Here is a 22,450-nt window from a genome sequence, read left to right as displayed (position 1 = left end):
TTGGTGACTGGATGGTTTGAGGAACATGAAAGTCCTGGAAAATTCCGGTAAATCACTTGTAATAAAAGTGACCTTTTATACTTGTTGTTGGTTTCATTTTGGAGGTTCTTCTTTTTTTATTTTACTTTTTTCATGTTTTCCACAAATAAATGTCATTTTGCTATTTCCCATATTGTTTCTCTCCACCTTCCCTGTGCCCACAGACTATGTCAATGAGGGGCTGTCCTCTTGGTGGCTTTAATGGAACTAAGGGACATCCAAGCAAAGTTTTCTGCAGAGATGCCCTTTTGTTTCCTCCTCTGGAGCTGCAGCAGCAATGTCTGTGTGCAGAGCTGGGGGCAGATCAGTGCTGGCACAGGAGCTGTGCCCAGCAGCAGCAGCACTTGGTGTTGCCAGTGCTGCTGCCATGGCCCTGCCCCACTGCCCTGGTGGCCCTGGTGTTGCTGCAGGGCCTGAGTGCTCTCGGGGCCAGGCACAGTCCTGGGGGTGGCAGTGCCAGGGCTGTGGCAACAACAGGCAAAGTAATATAATTAATTTGTAATATAAATAATTTGTAATATAAATAATCTTTGATTGTTCTTTTGGCTTTGTTCTTTTTTCCCCTGTGTTATAGTTTTTCAATATTGTCCATAAAGTAAAACCATTGTTTTGCCATTTCTCATTTTGTTTTTCTCCGCCTTCCCTGGAGCCACTTACGTGTAAATAAGGAGCTGCACTGTTGGTGGCTTTAATAGAACTAAAGGATGTCCCAGCAAAGTTTTCTGCAGAGATGCCCTTTTGTTGCCTTCTGTGGAGCTGTAGCAGCAATGTCTGTGCAGAGCTGGGGGCAGATCAGAGTTGAGTACAGCAGCTCTGCTCCTGCTGGCCACACCATTCCTGATCCAGGCCAGGAGCCATTGGCCTGCTTGCCCACCTGGGCACCCTGCTGGCTCATGTCCAGCCTGCTGTCCATCAGTCCCTGCAGGTCCCTTTCTGCCTGGCTGCTGTCCAGCCACTCTATCCCCAGCCTGTAGCACTGTGGCCAAAGTGCAGGACCTGGCACTTGGATTTGTTAAACCTCATCTTGTTGGATTTTGGTCCTGGATCTAGCCTGTCCAGGGCCCTGTGCAGAGCCCTCCTATGCTCCCACAGATCAACACTCACATCCAGCTTGGTGTCATCTGCAAATATGTCCTTGGTTCCATGGGACCCCTCAGTGTCACAATGGCCTCTTGGTCACACCAGGCCCTGCACTGTCATACTGGTCTCCTTGGTTCCATGGGGCCCCAAAATGTGACAATGGTTTCCTTGGTTCCATGAGGCTTCACAGTGTCACAATCTTGTCATTGGTGCTGCAGTTTCACAGTGGTCCCTTGGTTCCATGGGGCCCCATGGTGTCACAATGGCCCCATGGTGACATGAGGTCCCACACTGTCACCATGGTCTCTGTGGTTCCACAAGTCTCCTCAGTGACACAATGGACTCCTTGTTTCCATGAGGCCATACAGTGTCACAACGTTCTTCCAGATTCCTTGAGGCCCCCTCGTGTCACTGTGGCCCCTTGGTTACACAGGATCCTGAGGTGTCACAATGTCCCCTTGGTTCCATGACGTCCCGCAGTGTCAGAACCGGCCCCTTGGTTCCACTGGGCCCTGCAGTGTCCCAATGGTCTCCTTGGTTTTGCAGTGTCAAAATGGTGAAACCCCTTGGTTACACAAGGCCCTACAGTGTCACAATGGCCTCTGTGGTTCCATGAGGACCCAGAGTGTCACAGTGCACTCCCTGCCTCCATTTGGCCCTACAGGACCACAGTGGACCCCTGGTTCTGTGGGGCTGCGCAGTGTCACCATGGTCCTCTCAGTTCCACAAGGCCCTGCAGTGTCACAATGGCCCCAGAGTGTCCCAATCACAGAATGACAGATTCAAATAGGCTGGAAAAGACCCTTTGGGATTATCAAGCCCAGCCAATGCCCTAATACTGCCTTTGTTGGCGTTCAAAAACACATAATCACGGAGCGATTATATGCGGTGCTTTTTATTAAGAGCTCTGGGAATCGGGGTATATTCAACCCAAATCTGACTCTGACCATACATCCGAAATGATCATGTTTTATACTCTATCATTACATAACTTTCATGTTAATTATTAAACTTATATTGTTCTATTGTATACATAAATTTAGCCCCTCTCTGAATTTCCAACATAGTTTCTCACTATTCTTCTTATGGTTATATAATAATTACATTTATTTACTAAACTATCATCACATCTAACAATTATATAATTTATCATACTGCTTACGCAGGTGCAGTTGATCTGGGAAAGCACAAAGCCTAACATTTTAGATTCTATCTTTAACTTTTTCCAGGGTTCCACTATCACTTTGTCACACAGACCATGCCACTAAGTGCCACTGGAGAGGGACAGTGATTCTGCCACCTCCCCCCTGGCCAGCCCATTCCAATGCCCACTCACACTTTCTCTGAAGAACTTCCTATTGTCCAGCCTAAACCTCCCCTGGTGTAGCTTAAGGCTGTGTCTTCTTGTCCTGCCCTCCAGCAGATCCACACTCACACCCAGCTTGGTGCCATCTGCAATTTGTGAATGGGGGACTCGATCCCCTCAGCCAGATCATCAGTGAAGATATTAAACAGGACTGGGCCCAGCACAGATCCCTGGGGGACACCACCAGTGCCTGGAACCAGCTGGGTGCAGCACCATCCCCTCCACTCTCTGGGCCCAGCCTCCAGCCAGCTCTTAAATCTCCCAGTGAGGAAGGAACCTGTCCAAGCCACGGGCTGCAGCTTTTCCAGGGAATGCTGTCAGAGACACTGTCAAAGGCTTTGCTGAAGTCCAGGCACACAACATCCACAGCCTTTCCTGCATCCACAGGTGGGTCACCTGGTCATAAAAGGAGATCAGGTTGGTCAGGCAGGACCTGCCAACCCTAAATCCACGCTGGCTGGCTCTGACCCCTCGGCCATCCTGTGGGTGCCCTGTGATGGCACTCAGGGTGATCTGTTCCATAACCTTGCCGGGCACCCAGGTCAGGCAGACAGGCCTGGAGTTTCCCAGATCCTCCTTCCAGCCCTTCTTGGGGATGGGCTCACACTGGCACCTCCAGTGCTCTGGGATCTCCCTGCTGAGCCAGCACTGATGGTAAATGATGGAGAGCAGCTTGGGGAGCTCATCCACCAGCTCCCTCATCCCCCTAGGATTGATTCCGTCCAATCTCATACACCTGTTTGCATCTGAGAGGCTCAGCAGGTCACCAGCTGCTTCCTCCTGGATTACAGGAGGCTGTTCTGCTCCTGTGCCCGGATCTAAGACATATTCAATACTTTGCTGAAACTCACAGGCTAAATATTTCCCCAATTGATTTGATTTACTCATTGATACCTTTTGACTTATTGATACTTGAAGCACTTCTCTGAATTTACTGACATGAGTATAGGAGTGTCCTGTAGGTCCCTGCTGGTCTTTGACACAGGTTCAGGAGGAGACCCATGCACAAAATAACCCAGGACAAAATTGGGTTTGCAAAGGAAATTTATTCTATTTGTTGCAGTAGCAAACAATACATACCAACCCCTGGATTCCTAAAAATCCACTGAGCAGGAGAAGGAGGTGGAGCGTGGTGCTCGGCAGCAGGGGCAGGTAGGCAGTGCACTTTCAGGACATCCCCTGGAGCAAAACCACGTGCATCTCATCCTTCTCACCCTTCCAGCTCAGAACCAGGCCTGGGATCTCCTGCTCAGGAGTGGAATTTCCCAGTTATAGCATCGGCTCACACATGGCTGGCGTGTGAGATGAGGCCAATGAATCCAGGATTTAAAAGAACTGGAAGAGTTAAAATTTTAGCAAGATATAGTTAGGGGGAAAGAGTATAGCAAGAAGAGTAGAAATAATAAGGAATAGTTAATTTTTTGCAGGTAAGGTAGTTAAGGCTAGGGTAATATATCACTTGCCTGTCTTTACTATGTTTAAAGAAGCAGGATGGGATGCAGATTTCTTTGTGACAAAGAAGAGGACTGTAGCCTGCACCTGGGCCCCGAAACTACAACTATAGCCAAGGGGTGTGAAAGCCTGCCAACAGGTCATAGGCAAAGAGGTCAAATTGAGGAAGACGTCTTGGCCTTCATTAGAAGGAGACCCTTCCCCACTTTAAAACCCACCAACCCATTTGAAGCGAAAGACTGCAAAAATGTGCAGGAACTTTGGACTCAATTATAATACATTTTAATTCAAAGGAGGGTAGGCAGTGTTATCTAATGAATATGTGTTACGTTTTTTGTGAATTATATGAATGTGTAAGATATTTTAGATGAGTAGAGATGAGAGAGAGAGCCAGTGATTCTTCACACAAGTCTTTAGGAGACAACTCCTTGTGTGCCTGGCTGTAATAAACACACCACCTCCTACCTTTAACTGTGGGAGTTCTATTCCACACCTCATTTGGTGACCGCGGCAGGAACGCTTCCCTGCTCCAGCAAGAACATCCGGGCTCTGGACGTCTCTGGGCGCTGCCAGGACATTCCTTTCCTGGAGGCACCTCCGCTCTCGGCTGCTCCTCGTGGGGGACAGACAAGACTGCTGGCACTGTGGAGAAAGGAACGTTTAACTCTGTATAAAGTAACCCGTAAGGCGTATGCAGGGGAAGGGCTGTTCACAAGTCACACAGAGATGTCCTGTGCACAACATACGCCTGTGCAGTTTGGGCTTGGGTCTGGCTGATGGCAGAAAGGATTTGCTGTGTCAATAAGGACCTGCTAGCAATTCTGGGGGTGAATTGAGCAAATCCTGTTTTATTGCTGCTGTTTTTCCTATGTGTTGTAATTGTGGTTGTATTTTCAGTGTGTCAATGTTTGAGGAAGATGATGTGGGTGGATGCTGATGTGGTGTATGGTGTGCGTTGTGTTGAGAAGAGTGAGCTCTCTGTCCCCTCATAAAGAGATATTCCCTTCCCGGTGAGCCTGTGTGTGTGGACTTTCTAGTTGCAGGGGTTGGTGCTCCCTGTGACACCTGGTGCTTGGGTATACAGGGGGGTTGAGTGGTTTTTCTCCCACATTGTGGTCATTTGGGACTGCACAGTTGTGTTTGGGGAGATTTCGGGATTTTGTTTTCAACAAGTGCAGCAATTTATGCAGAAAACTACAGTGTGGTGATTTATTATGCTGAACTATGGCAGTTCCTTTCTACTGCCCCCCTCTCCAAGCATTTACAGTCTCCTGCCACGAGAAGGACACTCTGTTTCCTCCCCTGGACATCCTCTTTCCTTTCCTGGACACTCCCTTTCTCTCCTGGAGCTGTTCTCCATTAAAGCTGTGGGACTTTGGTCCCGGGAAGAGAGAGCGCCTCTCATCTTTTGCTTTTGTCCTTGTCAGTGTCACTGGGCCCAGAGCTCGCCAAACTGATCCCCCACAAGATGAAAACTGACAAATGGTCCCATATACACAGCTCAAAAATTGGCCACATTTTGGATGGACTGGGGTGTTCGCCACATTTTGGAATTCCCTATTCCTACACAGGTCAGGCAATTGTTGAAAGGACGCAACACACTCTAAAACCATTCTACATCAAGAAAACGGGGAGTGGCCCAAGCAACACCCTAGATGAGGTTGAGCAAAGCTTTATATGTCTTTATGTTTTTGATAGCTCATTTGCAGGAACTAATCCTCCAATTTTTAGGCACTTTTCAAACAGCACACAGAAAAATTGAAGGAAAATCCTTCAGTTTTGATCAGAAACCTTGAGTTAGGACAAACTGAAGGACCATTTTCACTAATCACTTGGGGCAAAGGGTATGCTTGTATTTGCACAGATGCTGGACCTAAGTGGGTCCTGGTGAAGGATGTGAAACTGTCTCATACACAAGAGCACACCGACAATTCCACCAGCAGGGAAATGAGCACGCAGACGTGAGCCGCACGGAGAAGCTACGGTGCATGCCAGGCATTCCCCGTTCAACCTGTGAAAGCTACAATTCTGGAGTTTGATGTTGATTTTTGGACTGGGAAAATGGTTTGTATCATAGAGCTCTTTCAGCAAAAGCGTGGTGTCCATTGTGTTCCAAAGAATTCTAAGATATCCAAATTTGTAAAAATTGAAGGTTAGAGGGACAGTTTAGTGCCCTATAGTTGGCCAGTCCCTGAACAAGCGCTAAAAGATTTGCTTGAGAACTGAAATAGATGGGGAAGCTTTTGCCAAAAAACAACTGAACAGGAACATGGAGCTTGATCAAACGATATACTGGCACTTGTTGGTTTTGCTTGCTTGCTTTTGCACACATACGTGCCTGTAGATCAACCTTGCCTTGCTTTAGCCAAGTCAGCAGGCTCAGACACCATGTGTTTGACCCATTTCAGCCCAGACAAATCCTTTGCAACCCGTCTGGTCGGTGTGCCTGTGCCAGCCAAGGAGCAGCCAATACCCAATCGTGACAAATATTGGTGTGAGGCTGCCAACGAGACCAATCCCATAACCAGCTGACATCACTGGGCCCCTGATCTTCTTAAAGCACCTTCTGAACCTCAAGAATTGGAATTCTTGGTTCATTGGTGATGGAATTTTGTGCTGAGTTTCAGTACCAGGGAGATCCACAGTTGAATGCTACTCCCCATCATCCTGAGGACAGATACTCCAGTTTGTGGTGCAATTGTAGTACCCCAGTGCCCCCTAAGGGTGAAACTGCTGATGAGTAGATGACCTAGATGAGTCCCCACATCAATTAGCAACAGAATATTGGCTCATTTGTGGAGATAGAGCCTGGCAGGACATTCCCTCAAAAATTAAAGGTGGCCCATGTAGCATCAGACAACTCACTGTGATAGCACCTATTGTTAAAAAAGCCATCAAGAGAAAACACAGAGAAAAAAGATTTGCCCATCATTATAAAGAAAACTGTAATAGCAATTTCAGACCCTAGGGCCCTGCAAAATGAGGTACATTGAATTTATTTCTACATCAACTTGCCTTGGGTGAGGCACTGAAACCATTACACCGATTGGGGTGTTGGCTGAAGAAAGAAGACAGTGCTACTTCCATTGCAATTAGTGACATGAGGACTGATGTTAGTGCTGTCAGACATGCAACCTTACAGAACAGAGCAGCAATTGATTTTCTTAGCAGCCATTCCATGTGTTCAGTGTCACCCCCATGTTCAACACTGTCACTGTCAGCTTTGACAGCTTTTGGACTGTGTTTGAGAAGTCAATTTTTTCTGACTGTTGAAGGGCTTTGGGGCCCAGAGTTCTTGTTAGGAACAAGGGATTAAGCGTGTGAGCCATGCAGTTGTTGGAGCGGGTGTTTTGTGTAAGTGGTGGGAAGGGTTTCTTCCTTTCTGTTTCTCTTTCAAGGGGAATATTAATGTTGCCCCTGAGTCGTCAGGAGGGGAGCCTGTGGACAGAGCTGCAGCAGAGGGAGCTTTGCCTGGCACCGAGAGCTGTGGGAACAATCCCCAGGAGCCCGAGGAGCCTGGTAAGGACAGAGCCCCCACTGGTTTAGAGAGGTGTGAGATGGCTGCTCTGAGCCTGCCTCTGGCAGGGAGGGAGATGAGAAGGGTTGAGTTCCTGTCTGCAGCCTTGGTGCTTCCTGGTGCCTTGAGTTCAAATCCTGCGCTGGCACAGCCTGCCTGAGCCCTGCCCTCCACGCTTCTCCAGAGGCTCTGACACTGAGTCCTCTGAGGGAATCCACAAAATTAGAGAGTTTTGGGAAAGCTGCAAAAGGCAGGTCTCAGATACAGCAGAACTGTGATTAGAGCCAAGCAGCAACCATGAGATAGGTCAGCAGAAAAATTATTTAAACTGCAGAAAAGCAAGGACAAATAGAACAATGGTCTGTGTATTAACGCTGGTCTAGAATAAATCTCCAAGCCACAGAAAAGTTTATCTAGCAAGATATTGGGAAGGTTGAAGCTTAATAATGGAGCTCAGTATATTGTGTTTTAAGGCTTACTAGTAGGTATTGTCTTCGAAATAAACAAGCACTGTTTTAACCAAAGGTACCTGTGCTTATAGTGATTGGATACAACTACTGTCAACATGCTTTTGCTTTGTGTGATTGGTCAAAAAACTTACTTTATAAGTTTTAACATTAAGTTCTTTGTCTGCTGCCTGTGATGTGAGCTGCTGGCATCTTCCCATTGTCATAACCATGTAATGAGACTGATGCTGGAAAACAAACAGCTCGAGGCGCGTTCCTCAGCAGCCCCGGCCCGCTCGGGATTTCTACATAGCCCCTGCCAGCGCCAAATGGCACGGCTTGATTTGCAGGGCAGACAGTCTTAAACATCTGCAATATCCTATCAGAGTCCAAGTTTGGCTTCATTCAAAGAAAGAGGAGAGTGCACCTAACACTGACCACTTGTTAGGCAATATCTTCCACCTTGCCCTTGTACCCCTACAGAGAGGCTGTCTGCAAAATGCCCAGAACACCCTCCAAATCTGCAGCAAGGACAGGAAAAGCAGGCAGAGAATCTTTCTGTTTTCAAGGTCCCCCTTCCTAGGCGACTTGACCCTTTCTACCTGATTCTCACTTGAGATCTACCCATGAGAGAGCACTGCAGGAAAACACTTTAAAGGGTCATTAACCAGGACCTGCTTGGAAAGCAAGGGTAGAAACTCTTTCCCTCCCTGATGGGATGCAGGCCGGCAACTGCAGCTCTGAAGATGTGCAGCTGCTCCTGTCTGGAGAGGCCATGGAAGGGCTGTGATGGTCTACGGGAACCAGAGGAATGATGAGCTCAGGGTGGCATTTGAGCTTCATGGGAACAATCAGAATGAAGAGCTCACAGTGGAGATGAAATTTGCCTGTGCCTGGCTCCTCCGAGGAAACTCCAAGAAGTCCAGATGAAGCAAACACTTTCTCCCAAGAAGCTAGGAAACCTCAGAGTCCTGAGCACCTGCACTTAGCCTGGAAAGGCCGGGAGGCAGCTCTAAATCCTCAGGTGAGGCAGCACTGAGGTCCTGGTATGAGAGCGCTGTGTAGCAGTGTTGTCCAGAGCCACTGCCAGGAAGTTCTGGGAGCTCCAGTCTATGAGATTCAGTTCTACAATTTGAAAGAGCAATGCAGGTCACACCATGATGGCTAGAGAGCCCTGCCCTTCACCCGTGCTGCTGCAGCAGGTGTGGGTGCACATGTGCACACACACACGTGCAGGTGAGGGGCAGCCTTCTGAGTGTCACTATGCCCAGCTGCTGGGGCCAGGTACCCTGCTCCAAGGCATCTACACTGTGCCCTAGACCACTGTCCCGCTAAGGCCACACAGGGACACTCCAGAAGGGGTCTGTGCTAGCCTGGGTACACCAAATAATACAGATAGCCCAGTTACACTGTCCTAGGAACAGCAATCCAGTGCAGAATGTTCTGGATGCCCAGCACTCAACCCTGCAGCCTACTTACAGTAGTCGTTGAACATCTCTGGTGCATCCAAGACCCGTTCTGGCTTTGAGGGAATATTTCTGCTATTCTTCCTGCTGGATCCAGGTGCCATTTTCTGACTGTAGAGCACTTTCAGGTTATTCTGACAGCCTGTGTGCAGGGGAACAGGTTTGTTAACCTGAGTTAGTTTCCTCCCAGCTGAGTGCTGCTCACCCAACTAGGAATCCCTTGGAGTGAAAATAAAGTCCTAAGAGAAACACTCACAAGCCTGCAGTGCACTAAAATCACTGGCAGTATGAACTGCTGAACAGGGCTCAGCTACAATTTCCTCATTCATGGAAACAAATTTGACAAACACTTGGGTTTTTAAATCCCATTATATTTAGTTGCAGTTTAAGCTAGAAAGTGCAGAGCAGAGGGTTTGATGCTCTTACAGACTTCAGGAAGGTTTGGAACCTGCAGTATAGGTGAAATGTCACCGACATCTTTTCATAAAAATCCTTTCTTTAGGATTTTTCCCCCTTCTGAGAAGCTGTGGCCTCAGCAACCAAAGGTAAACAATGGTTATCTGCTGCTGGGGAATGCAGCGGGTGGATGTGTGATTGGTCGCGGGTGGATGTTGGGATTTACTGACCACTCAAGGCAGAGCTAGGTCTCGCTCTCTGCTGAGACACAGCCCTTTGTTTATTCATTCTTTTTCTATTCTTAGCTTAGCTAGCTTCTGAGAACTTTCCTTCTATTTCTTTTAGTACAGTAATAATGTAATATATATCATAAAATATTAAATCAAGCCTTCTGAACATGAGGTCAAGATTCTCGTCTCTCTCTTCACCCTGAAGACCCTTGCAAGCCCTGTAACAGGTGACCAACTGGCAGTCATAGCAACTCTCCTAAATAAATTCACTCTAACTGTTATGCCCTCCCTCGACCTCAGGAGCCTTAAGAAAGGAGACTCCAGCCTGTACAGCTCTCAGAAACCAGTTGATTTCTCCTGTGACCACACACAGAGCCTCTGTGTTGCTGTTCCCCTGACCTGATCTCTCCTGCTGATTCAGCTCACACAGAGCCTGTACCATACCTTCTGAAGCATTCTGTGGTTTTCCTCTGAGGTGGAGGATTTTTGCCTCTTCTACATCAAAACCATTCAGATTCACTGCCCAGGCTTTCTGTTGCTCCTACAGAGACAAATCACCCTCAGTGCAATGCATTGAAAACAATTCCCATACTGCAATTTAAACAGACACCTAAGTCCCCTTCTCTTAGAATCTGAAGATGTTTGCCTGTGCTGCAAGGGTCAGTCACACAGAGGCAGGTCAAAGCAGTTTTTCCTCAGACTTTCATACATCGTCCTGCTCACATTTTCACACAATGGCAAATTCAGTGTCATTGCCAGTGGGAAAAGCCACAGCCACAAAGCGACCAAATGCTTCACAAACAGATTTCAGAAGACAGTGTAAAAAATTCCAGAAGTGTTCCCTGTGGAGACATTGTCCTAGAGTAGCTACCACCAGCAGTTTCACTTTGCATAGGCTCACAGCTTTGTGTTTGTGTTGCCTGCTACATTTTAAAGCCTCATTAGTCAAAAGCTAAATTTTGCTACCAGAAGCAGCATAGGCTTAGAGTGCATGGCAGTATCTACAGCTTCAGTCTCATGCTAGGCTCCTGAAGCCCAGAGCTGCAAGTAGTGATGGCTGGGACTTGTCAGTCCCGTCTGCCCACTTGATAGAACCTCTTGTTCACTGCTCTGTAAAGGGGCAGGAAGGAGTAGCGGTTGTTGAAGCAATTGTAACTTAGCAACATGCTCACCTTCTTGGTAGGGGAATCCTCAGCAGGGTCATTCTCTTTGGTTAGGAGGAAATTTGCCATCTCCATCTGCATAGTGCTGCGTTTGGGAATGTAGCGATCCCCCCCGGCCTTTGTGGGGTAGCTTTGAATTTTGGATCCAGATTTACCTGCATTCACATATGAAAATATTGTCTTACAGCTATTTAACAGCCTGTATTAGAGCTTTCACGGGAGCAAACCCAACACTCTTCCACCCATCACACCCACCAGACAAGTAGGACTCTGAGGTCTCATGCCACCCAGTCACAACTAACATATATTTTCCTCCCTGCCACCAAGTTCGTTAGGGACTGTGTGCACTTGGGTTTAGTGCAACAATTCCAGAGTCCAGAGATAAGGGGAAGATACAGAAACGCTTACAGGATGTAAAGCTGTCAGCTGACAGTCCTGCCCACACTCGTCCTAGCATTCAGCTGTGTGCCAGCAAGGCTCAGCTGGGCGAACAGCAGCTGGCCAGCCCCAGTGCTCAGAGCTCTGCCCCTCATGCTGGCAAGGAGGTGGGTGGCTGTCAGGAGCACAGCCCACCTCCTCCTGCCTGAGCAGCAGCCGGTAGGGCAGCGTGGCAGGGAGCCCAGAGCCCCATGGCTACGGACAAGCAGCCTGGGCGAGGCTCCCGCACTCAACCTCTGCCGCCGGTGGCCGGCGCTCACCGGCTGTCGTGGACGGCGTCTTGCTGGAGCTGTGGGAGCGACTGGCCGGCTTCATGGGCGACACACCAACGGGACTGGGCCCAGGGCTGCTCTCCATGGCCTTGCGCTGCCATCGCGCAGGCGGCGCGTTCGGGATCAGCGTGTCCAGCTTCAGCAGCCCGTGCAGGTCCGCCTCCAACAGGAACTGCACCGTGGTCCTGCGGGCGGACGACGTTGGCCGTGCCCACCGGCCGGGCTGAGCCTACTCCGACAGCCCCGCCGGCCTCCCCCCACCGGACCGTGCAAGCGCTGCGGCCGCTCCTCCCCGCCAAAGCACACCCCCACTCTCCCCAGCCGCTCCTCGGGGCACTCCGTCAGCCGATACGCCCTCCCTCCGCTCCTCGGGGCTCCTTGATCAGCTGGCACCTCTTCCAGCCGCTCTTTGGGGCTCCCTCCGATAAGCGACATTCTCCCTTCCCCTGCCTTTCAAGATCAATCTCGTCCCTGCTCTTTCTCTTCCCCACTGTGCTTTGCCTCTGTCCTGTGCCCCTGGGGCTGCTCTTGGCCAGGGAGCCTCAGTGGGAGCCAGCACTGGCTGCAGCCCCAGAGGGCCCCCCAGGGCAAGGCACGGCAATTAGGAGGCCAATGAAAGCTCTGGGCAGCAGCAGAACCCTCAGCAGAGTTCTTTAAACAATCATGGACTGGCCACACCTACACTGCAGCCTCATTGGCAATGTTTTCTAAGTACAGTAGACTTTCAAAAGAAGCTGTTTGAGGGAAAGGTGAACTAAACACTCACTGTCTTCTCTTCAAGTAAGTCCAAATTCGGATGGAAAATAAGATGAAGATAAGCTCCAAAACAAGCAGGCCTGCTGGGAACCCCAGCCAGCAGCCTGTTCCCTGACAGAAACCCCTTCCAAGGCCCTTCTGGGCATCAGGAACATGTGTTGTGGTTCCAGCTGCACCTGTGGGAGCAATGGGGAGCGTCAGCCCGTGCTGTGCTGCACTGCTGAGCTGGCAGCACGGTGGATGCGGGCAGGACGTTCTCCGTTTCCCCCAGAGCTGGGGCCTGCAGGCACCTTGCCGCCCCTTGGCACAGGCTGTGCCACCCAACAAAGCCCAGCAGGCCAGGAGGAGAGGCCGGGGGCAGCGCAGCTTCTTGGGCAGTCTCTGCTTGGAGGGACACGGGCCAAACCCATCCCTGAGCAGCCACTGCCAGCCCTGGCCCTCCCTGCCCCGTGACAGCTCCCCCCGCCCCAGGGCACAGAGTCAGGCCCTGTCAGGACCCAGTGCAGCCCCTGCCCAGTCAGGAGCGAAGGCTGGCTCTGGCCCTGGGCTCGCGGCAGGGCTCCCGCTCGGGGCTGCTCCTGTGCCTTGGGCCTCTGGGCACTCAGGGCCAGCTCCGGAGCAGCTGCAGCGGGAGGGACGTTGGTGCACGAGTCCCCTTTCCCCAGGGCTGTGAACGAGCTCCAAAGGCGCCTCCAGCTTTGGCTGCTGCTGGGCCGTGCAAGGGCAGGCCCTGGGGGAAGAGCTGCAGCCACCCAGCCCTGCCAAGGGCTGAGCCCTGCTGAGCCCGGCACAGCAATTACCTTCTGAGCCTGTGCCCGTGCCTGTGTTTGGCTTGGCCTTCCTTCCTGCAGCAGGGGCTGCCAATCGGCCTCTGCTTCGTTGGGGAAACACCTCCTTCTGTCCTGACTTTCGGCCTATCACTTGAGAAACAAAAAGTACACCTTAAAAGACGGAACTGTTCTCCATTACTTTGATGGCATGTTCAGGACGTCATGCTTATGCAAAATCTGGCAAAATCAACAAATCATCTAGGCTTTTTCCGCTGGGCCATGGCCCACCTTCCTCCAAACAGCTGCCAGTACTGAGCAGAAGTTGTGAGTGGATCATGCAGGGCGAGGGCACATACGGCCATGGCTCTGTCCTGGCACCTGCAGGGATGCCCCCCTGGCCAAGCTTTGGGCTCTTAGCTGGCAGCTCTCTCAGGGGAAAGGCCTTGACCTACCCTCACCATCTCCCAGAGGCTCAATCCTGAACGTGGGCTGGGAAGCCAGATCACCTTTACCAACAGGCTCAGCTGCAAAGAAAGGCAGGACACAATAGCTCCAATGGCACTGCTGAAAATTCTCCTTCAGGCCCAAATGGCAGTGAGGGCACCTGGGTGATTGGTGCCCTCCAAGGCATTCCCTTGTCTCTGCCTTCCACTCAGGAGCAGGGCCAGGGGGACCACGTGCCTGCAGTGGCCCCACACTGGGATTGAAGGAGCGCCTTGCAGGGTTGTTGGGGCAGAAAGGACTCCCTGAAGCTGCCAGCACCTCCAAACCCAGCCCCAGGCAGGGCCAGGACTTGGCAGTGGCCACAGAAGCAGCTCAGGCTCCCTGGGGGCAGCAAAGGAGCTGAGAAAGGCTCAGCCCCCAGGCACAGCCCTGGGCCCAGCCCCTTCCCTCTCTGCTCTTCTCTGTGGCTGCACAGAGCACACAGAAGGACACAGTGCCATTGCACACAGGAGGAGGATGGACAGCTAAATGCCCCTTCCTCCCACTGACAGCAATCCTGTGGGATCCCTCAGGGCTCCAGAAGGGAGCAGGGTAAGGTTTCCAGAACTGATCAACCTTCAGAGGAACTTACGGGAACTGGCTCATGAGTAAGCTCTTGCCACACTGCCACGGATTATTCTGTCAGGAAAGGTACATTCAGAACATGCCTCCAACATCTGGCAAGGTCTTCAAAGTACCTTTCACCACTAATCCAAGTCATGATCCCAGTCGAGACGGGAGCACAGATCCTACAGAACCATTTCCATGGTGTGCTGGTATCCCCTTCTCCCTTGGGGAATTGGGCACTGCAAAGGGGTGGGGTAAGGCTGTGGGAGCCTGTGCCTCCTGGTCACTCTCCACACTCTTTGCAGGTCCTGTGCAACATGCCTGGAGCAGCAGCTGGAGCAGCCAAGGGCCCTGGGGCTCTCTCCCTCCCACACAGGAAACCCTCACTAAATGCTTGGGGAAATCTGCAGCGCCACTGCTGTCACTCCCAACCTCCGTCCCTCCCTCCTGCTTGCCCACCTGCCCATGGAACAGCTCCCACAGCCCAGGGGCACATAGCCAGGCCCTCTCAGGACACACTGGAGCCTTGCTCGCCCCCTCTGCCCTTTCCCCACCATGGCACCCCGTGCAGCCGCTCCCAGGTTTCGGGACGTGTCTCCCACGGAGGGAGCCCAGCAGGACAGCTCAGTACCCGAGTGCCCTGAGCCTGCTTGGGATAATTCCTCTGGGCTGTGCTGATCTGGTCTGGGCTGTGCCCACAGTGCCAAGCAGCAGAGAGGACAGCTCTCAAGCCTCAGCAGGGCTCAGGCCCAGAGGCACAGCAATTACCTCGTGTGACTGTGCCTGGCATCGCCTCCCTTCCTGCAGAAGAGGCTGTCCATGAGCCACTGCTGCCTCCAGGAAAAGCTTCCTTCTGCACAGCCTCTCCATCTGCTTCTGGAGAAAAGAAAAGAGAGAGCTGGATCAGATTGGGCTGTTCCCCATTGGAGAGTGGCATCTTCAGGAGGCAATGCCTCTCAAAGACATGGTTAAGATTCAAGAAATCCCTTTCAACTTTTTGGGTAGGCCAGGGCTCTCCCTTCTCCATATAGGTCCCCTTTCTGATTTGCCTGGAGATGGGAAATTGCAGGGCATCTCATGCCTGTGGTGCAGTTTGGGCTGCCTGTCAGCTGATGCCCCATGCCTTCCTGCAGAGGCTGGGGAGAAGCTGCAGCCAGGCCAGGCTGGGAAACTGCCCTGCAGGGCGTGGAAGCAGCAGCGGGGCAGTGAGGCTGCCATGGATCCCTTCCTGCTGTGCCGGGCTCGGCATGTCCACATGTCCAGCCAGAACCCTTGGCTACTCAGCCCTAGGTGAAGGCTGAGGGAATGCACCCACCTTGTCCTGCCTGCTGCATTTCCTTCAGCATTTCCCTCATTTGTTCAGATGGCTCATGGGGTTTCTTCTGTCCTGCAGCTTTGTTCTTTCCCCTTGGAGGACCTTAGAGCAACACGGTTCCATTTCCCATGATTGGATGGTACAAAAGCAGGGCTCAGCCTGTGGGGTCAGCAGGGACACACTACTCACCCTTGCGGCGGGAGCCTGGCTTCTGTGTAGGAATCATCACAGGGACAGGAAAAGTCCTCCCTGCAGACACATCTGTAACACATCAGCCACAGAAGCTTCTGCCATCTCTGCTCAGCTGCACGGGCACCACTGAGCTGCAGGAGCAGTGAGGGGATCGCGCAGGGCGAGGGCACACACGGCCATGGCTCTGTCCTGGCACCTGCAGCGATGCCCCCCTGGCCGAGCTTTGGGCTCTGAGCTGGCAGCTCTCCCAGGGGAAAGGCCTTGACCTACCCTCACCATCTCCCAGAGGCTCAGTCGTGGATGCGGTTTGGGAAGCCAGATCACCTTCACCAATAGGTTCAGCTGCAAAGAAAGGCAGGACAGAACATCACCTGTGGCACTGTAGCAGATCCTCAGGCTGCAGGCAAGGCTCAGCACTGGGGTACAGCGCCGGGCCTGGCCCCTGCCCGTTCTACTCTTCCCTGTGACTGCACACAGCACACGGAAGGACACAGTGGCATTGGACACGAGAGGAGGATGGACAGCTAAATGCTCCTTCCTCCCACTGACAGCGATCCTATGGGATCCCTCAGTGCTCCAGAAAGAAGCAGGCAAGGTTTACAGAATTCTTCAGCCCTGACTTAACGTTAACAAAAATGGCCGATGGGTGAGCTCTTGCAACATGGACACTGATTATTTTGCCAGTAAAAAGGGAAATTCAGAACTTGCCTCTGGCATTCGCCAAGACATTCAAAGTGTCATTCACCTGGACTTCCAAATCTTCCAAGGCGTGATCCAAATCTAGAATGGAGCAAAGACCTGAACCATTTCCTTTGTGTGCTGGGATCCCCTTCTGCCTTTGGGAATTGGGCACTGCAAGGGGGTCGGGTACGGCCGTGGGGGTCAGGTGTGAATGGGCAAGGTCAAACTGCACAAGGGCCTCGGGAGTTCTGGGCAGGCTCCTGGTCACTCTGCACCCTCTTTCCATGCCCTGTGCAACATCCATGGTGGGATGACTGAAGGAACCCAGGGCCCTGGGAACTCTCACTTCCACAGCTGCAAGTCTTGCTAAATCCCTGGGGAAAACTGCAGCAGGCAGTGCCACAGCTATCCCCCTGTCCCCCTCCGTCCCTCCTGCCCTTTCTCCCTCCCTTTCTACCTACTTCTATCCCTCCAACCATCTTTCCCCTGGGGCAAATCTTCCAGCACACGGGCACATGGCCAAGCCCTCTCAGGACGCACTGGAGCAGGGAATGCCTCTCAAAGACATGGTTAAGATTCAGGAAATCCCTTTCAACTTTTTGGGTAGGCCAGGGCTCTCCCTTCTCCATATAGGTCCCCTTTCTGATTTGCCTGGAGATGGGAAATTGCAGGGCATCTCATGCCTGTGGTGTGGTTTGGGCTGCCTGTCAGCTGATGCCCAATGCCTTCCTGCCGAGGCTGGGGAGGAGCTGCAGCCAGGCCAGGCTGGAAGTAGGGCATGGAAGCAGCAGCGGGGCAGTGAGGCTGCCATGGATCCCTTCCTGCTGTGCCGGGCTCGGCATGTCCAGATGTCCAGTCAGAACCCTTGCCTACTCAGCCCCAGGTGAAGGCTGAGGGAATGCACCCACCTTGTCCTGCCTGCTGCATTTCCTTCAGCATTTCCCTCATGTGTTCAGATGGCTCATGGGGTTTCTTCTGTCCTGTAGCTTTGTTCTTTCCCCTTGGAGGACCTTAGAGCAACACGGTTCCATTTCCCATGATTGGATGGTACAAAAGCAGGGCTCAGCCTGTGGGGTCAGCAGGGACACACTACTCACCCCTGCGACGGGAGCCTGGCTTCTGTGTAGGAATCATCACAGGGACAGGAAAAGTCCTCCCTGCAGACACATCTGTAACACATCAGCCACAGAAGCTTCTGCCATCTCTGCTCAGCTGCACGGGCACCACTGAGCCGCAGGAGCAGTGAGGGGATCGCGCAGGGCGAGGGCACACACGTGCATGGCTCTGTCCTGGCACCTACAGCGATGCCCCCCTGGCCGAGCTTTGGGCTCTGAGCTGGCAGCTCTCCCAGGGGAATGGCCGTGACCTACCCTCACCATCTCCCAGAGACTCAGGCGTGGATGTGGTTTGGGAAGCCAGATCACCTTCACCAATAGGTTCAGCTGCAAAGAAAGGCAGGACAGAACATCACCTGTGGCACTGTAGCAGATCCTCAGGCTGCAGGCAAGGCTCAGCACTGGGACACAGCCCTGGGCCTGGCCCCTGCCCGTTCTACTCTTCCCTGTGACTGCACACAGCACACGGAAGGACACAGTGGCATTGGACACGAGAGGAGGATGGACAGCTAAATGCTCCTTCCTCCCACTGACAGCGATCCTATGGGATCCCTCAGTGCTCCAGAAAGAAGCAGGCAAGGTTTACAGAATTCTTCAGCCCTGACTTAACGTTAACAAAAATGGCCGATGGGTGAGCTCTTGCAACATGGACACTGATTATTTTGCCAGTAAAAAGGGAAATTCAGAACTTGCCTCTGGCATTCGCCAAGACATTCAAAGTGTCATTCACCTGGACTTCCAAATCTTCCAAGGCGTGATCCAAATCTAGAGTGGAGCAAAGACCTGAACCATTTCCTTTGTGTGCTGGGATCCCCTTCTGCCTTTGGGAATTGGGCACTGCAAGGGGGTCGGGTACGGCCGTGGGGGCCAGGTGTGAATGGGCAAGGTCAAACTGCACAAGGGCCTCGGGAGTTCTGGGCAGGCTCCTGGTCACTCTGCACCCTCTTTGTAGGCCTGTGACACATCCCTGGAGAGGAAACTGGGGCTGCCCAGGGTCATGGGAGCTCTCTCCCTCCCCCAGAGTAAACCCTCCCTAAAGGCCTGGGGAAAACCATCCCCAGCGCTTCCCGGGGAGCAGGGAGCGCTGTCCCGGGAAAGGGGAGCCAGGCTGCCGGCTCACGTGCTCGCCACGCTGGCAGCGGAGCAGCCTGGGCAGCCCTGGCCAGCAGGGCCATGGCCAGGAGGAGCAGGAGGAAGAGGCGCAGAGCAAGGGCCATGGTGCCTTGCCCTCTGCCAGTCCCACAGCTCTTGCTGCCACTGCTGTCCTGTCAGTGCTGTCCCAATGTCAGCACCACTGCTGCCACCGCCGCTGCTGCTGCCACAACAGTTGTGCTCAAGGACTGAGTGCTCGCTCCTTGTGCTGCTGTGCAACCACCGGGTCTGGCACCTCTGTGACCTCAGCCTGCTGTGACCCCTGAGCCTTCTGTGACCTCATGGCCTCAGCTGTACCCCCAAGTGTGCCTGCATCTGTACAAATGGACTGCCTTGATGGTTTTTGTGTATCCCAGGTCCATTGCTCAGCAAAACCTTAATTGTCACCTGCTGACATTGTGGGTCAGACTGTGTCCATGGAGATGCTCTTGATGGCTTCCCTCTTTTCCTGGACTTGCCACTGGAGGAGGTCCAGGCCCAGATGATGCCAGGGAAGGAAATGTGCCCTCAGCCCAGGGATGCTCAGCATGGGCTCCCCCAGCCCTCGGGACCCCGCCGCTGGTCACAGCAGCCCCTGCCTGGCTCCTGCCTGCCCACACCCTGGGCATCCATGGGTGCTCCTGGGCACGGAGCTGAGCCAGTGCGGCTGCCAGGTGGGCTTTGCTGCTGCTGTCACCCGGACATTGGGGTGACAGCTCCATCTCTTTATTGCAACAGAAATGCTGGGCCAAGCTTTGCCCACCTTCAGTAGGGGCCAGAGATCAGGGCCAGTGCCTTCAGGGGGAGAGGACCTTGTTTGGGTGGTGGCAGCACCTGCACAGCAACAAGTTGGTAAAGCAACTGTGACGGGGGCATCGGGCATGGGCATGGACATGGGGAATGTCTGGTACAGGTGTACCAGTCTGAGGCGTTTGGCCGCTCCTGAAGCTGCAGACGGACGCCTGTTGAGACAGGAGGTTGCTGAGCTCCCAGTTGCAGCTGGCACACAGAGACCCTCTCCCCAGCAGGAGATTCCCACCGTGCTCAAAGTTTGCCTCTGAAGACTGAGAGGTGAGCTTCTCAGAAATCCCAGAAAATATCAGGGAAAAGGTTTTAGGTTGGTTGTTGTCGCTCGGTAAGAATGTCCAGTGGGAAAAGAGCCTCTCCGGTATGCTGGGTGCCTTGTGATGACTTAGTTCTTCTTAGAGTAAAGATCACCAATTAAATGCAGTTTTATTTTTTATTCTGCAAGTATTAAAGTGTTCTAGATTTTTCAGAATTCTACAACTACTTTGAAAAATCCTGAACTGCTGTGGGAAAAGGGAAGAAAGATATGGGGATTTTTTTTCAACAAAAACTGTTTCTGAATATTTTGAGCAATTTCTGCTTTGTAAAAATGTAAAATGAAGACAAAATGGGGTTGCTTTTTCTCAGGAGCCCCGTGCCCAGCTGCTGTCTGCCCAGTCCTGGCTGTGCCCAGACAAGCAGCTCTGCCAGCGCTGGTGGTAGCACACAGACACCCGAGCTGAAGGCTAAAGATGTTGGTGGACTCAGGCCCTTCCCTGTCAGGAGGGCTGCACCTCCTGGCCTGGCTGGACACCGGGGCCAGCACCTTTGGGGACAGAGGGTCCTGTTCTGGGTGGTGGAGGCAACAGCATGTCCCCAGCAACAAGCTGGTAATGCAGCTGTGGGGAAGGGACAATGGACACTGGCACGGAGATGCAAGATGACAAGTCCAGTTGATTCTAGAAGTGTAAAAAAAATATTCAAAGTTATTCTGAATTCTAAAACTACTTATAAATTCTTTATTATGGAAAAAGGGGGACAAATTTTTGGCGATTTCTTTATTAGGAAAAAAATAATCCCTAACTATTTCTAAAAGTTTCTAATTAATAAAATGACGAACTAAGCAAAAATATGGTGTCTCAGGAGCCTTATGCTTGGCCACTGCCTGCCCACCCATGGCTGTGCGTAGACAAGCAGCTCAGCCTTTGCTGGTGGTAGCTCACGGACACATGAGCTGAAGGCCAAAGACGTTGCTGTATTCAGGCCCTTCCCTGTCTGGAGGGCTGCACCTTTTGGCCTGGCTGTAGAGCAGAGCCAGCCCCAGTGGGGACAGAGGGTCCTGTTCTGGGTGGTGGTGGCAACAGCACGACCCCAGCAACAAACTGGTATTGCAGCCATGGCAGGGACAACGGACACTGCCACGGAAATGAGAAATGACAGGTCGAGTTCTCCCTGCCTGAGTTATTTGGCTGTCTTGTGAAGCTGCAGAGGCGCTCCTGTGAAGAAAGAGGGTGGCTGAGGCCCCAGCTGCCAGTGGCACACAGGGAGCCTCCTGCACAGCAGGGCCCAGAGCTGGCAAGGCTCCCCAGCACGGCTGGAGCTGCTGGCACAGCATGGCCCAGCTGCACAGCTGTCCCTCAAGGCCCCGGCCAGCAGGGCACGGCTCTGGGCAGGCTCCCTGGCCAGGAGCGGGCCCCAGAGCGCCTCTGCCTTTCAAGGGCAATCTCGTCCCCGCTCTTGCTCCTCCCCACTGTGCTTTGCCTCCACCCTGTGCCCCTGGGGGTGCTCTTGGCCAGGCAGCCTCAGTGGGAGCCAGCACTGGCTGCAGCCCCAGCGGGCCCCCCAGGACAAGGCCCAGCAATTAGGAGGCCAATGAAAGCTCACGGTGGGTGAGGTACCACTTGCGCTGAAAACCCTTCTGAATAAATAAGCGTGGGTAGCCTCTGTCGCTCTTGGAAAAGAGCACCGCATACACACACGCTGGATAATCCCCTCATTTTAAACTCTTTCTGCCTCTCAGTGGCAGGATTTTTTGTTGTTCTTGCTTTTACAGGAGAACCCTGAGGGACATGAGAATCATCTGAAAACATGATAACCTTGCTAATACTTTTCTGCATTTTACCACAATTTCATGGACAATCCCCTGGTGAGCAGCTGTGACCCGAAGCCATCGTTCCGCACACCAGTGTCCTTGGAACCTATCCCAAGGGCCGTTACCCGAGCCTGGCAACCCTAGTGCAGCATGACTCCAAGGTTTACTGCCCGAATGAGTGGAGGTGGGACCAGAATGAGTTGATCTGAGCCCTGACAGGAACGGTTGGTGAGTCAATTGTGGTAACATGCAGAAAGGTGGAAGGAACCCTCCATGAAAGAGCCACCTCCATCATAATTGGTGGAAATTTTATGGAAGCAGGTGGAAGGAATCATCTGGACATCCCCTCAGCAAAATTATGTCCCACGAAGAAATGGAGGTGTTCCAAAATAGAAAGTCCCCTTACTCTGTGTTGTCACCAGGAACATGTTGGTAGTTATGTTTCCAATACCAAAACCACCAATGTTGCAATTACAAGGGATTGTAATGATGAATCACTTGATTGCTGGTACAGTTTTACTTTGGTCAAACCCACTTATGTGACATGCCGCTGGGATGATGACACAGCTAGTCCATTAGGACTAAGAGGCTTGGTTTACACATTCAAGATAAACACTGTACCAAAACCCACACCGAGTGCTGTAATTACACTCTCTCAGACCCAAAGTGTGAACCTTTTTTCTAACGTCACACCCCA

General features: G+C 52.2%; 1 protein-coding gene across 1 annotated transcript; it reads right to left on the bottom strand.

Annotated features, from left to right (window-relative positions):
- Positions 1–3,587: 3,587 nt before the first annotated feature.
- On the bottom strand, positions 3,588–22,181 carry LOC131565408 (uncharacterized). Its single transcript, XM_058816276.1, has 15 exons — positions 22,173–22,181; positions 21,546–21,612; positions 19,787–19,837; positions 18,438–18,509; positions 18,000–18,071; positions 16,657–16,728; positions 16,219–16,290; positions 15,946–16,005; positions 15,757–15,858; positions 15,210–15,317; positions 11,078–11,310; positions 10,437–10,533; positions 9,380–9,508; positions 4,403–4,579; positions 3,588–3,820 (listed from the first exon to the last, which is right to left on the bottom strand). The coding sequence occupies exons 1-15, from the start codon at positions 22,179–22,181 to the stop codon at positions 3,768–3,770; spliced, it is 1,374 nt and encodes a 457-aa protein (XP_058672259.1). The 3' UTR covers positions 3,588–3,767.
- Between the last annotated feature and the right edge of the window lie 269 nt (positions 22,182–22,450).

Source organism: Ammospiza caudacuta, chromosome 17 (assembly GCF_027887145.1).
Source record: "Ammospiza caudacuta isolate bAmmCau1 chromosome 17, bAmmCau1.pri, whole genome shotgun sequence".
In the NCBI taxonomy this organism is placed as follows: Eukaryota; Metazoa; Chordata; class Aves; order Passeriformes; family Passerellidae; genus Ammospiza; species Ammospiza caudacuta.
This window is presented reverse-complemented; position numbering and strand designations above follow the sequence as displayed.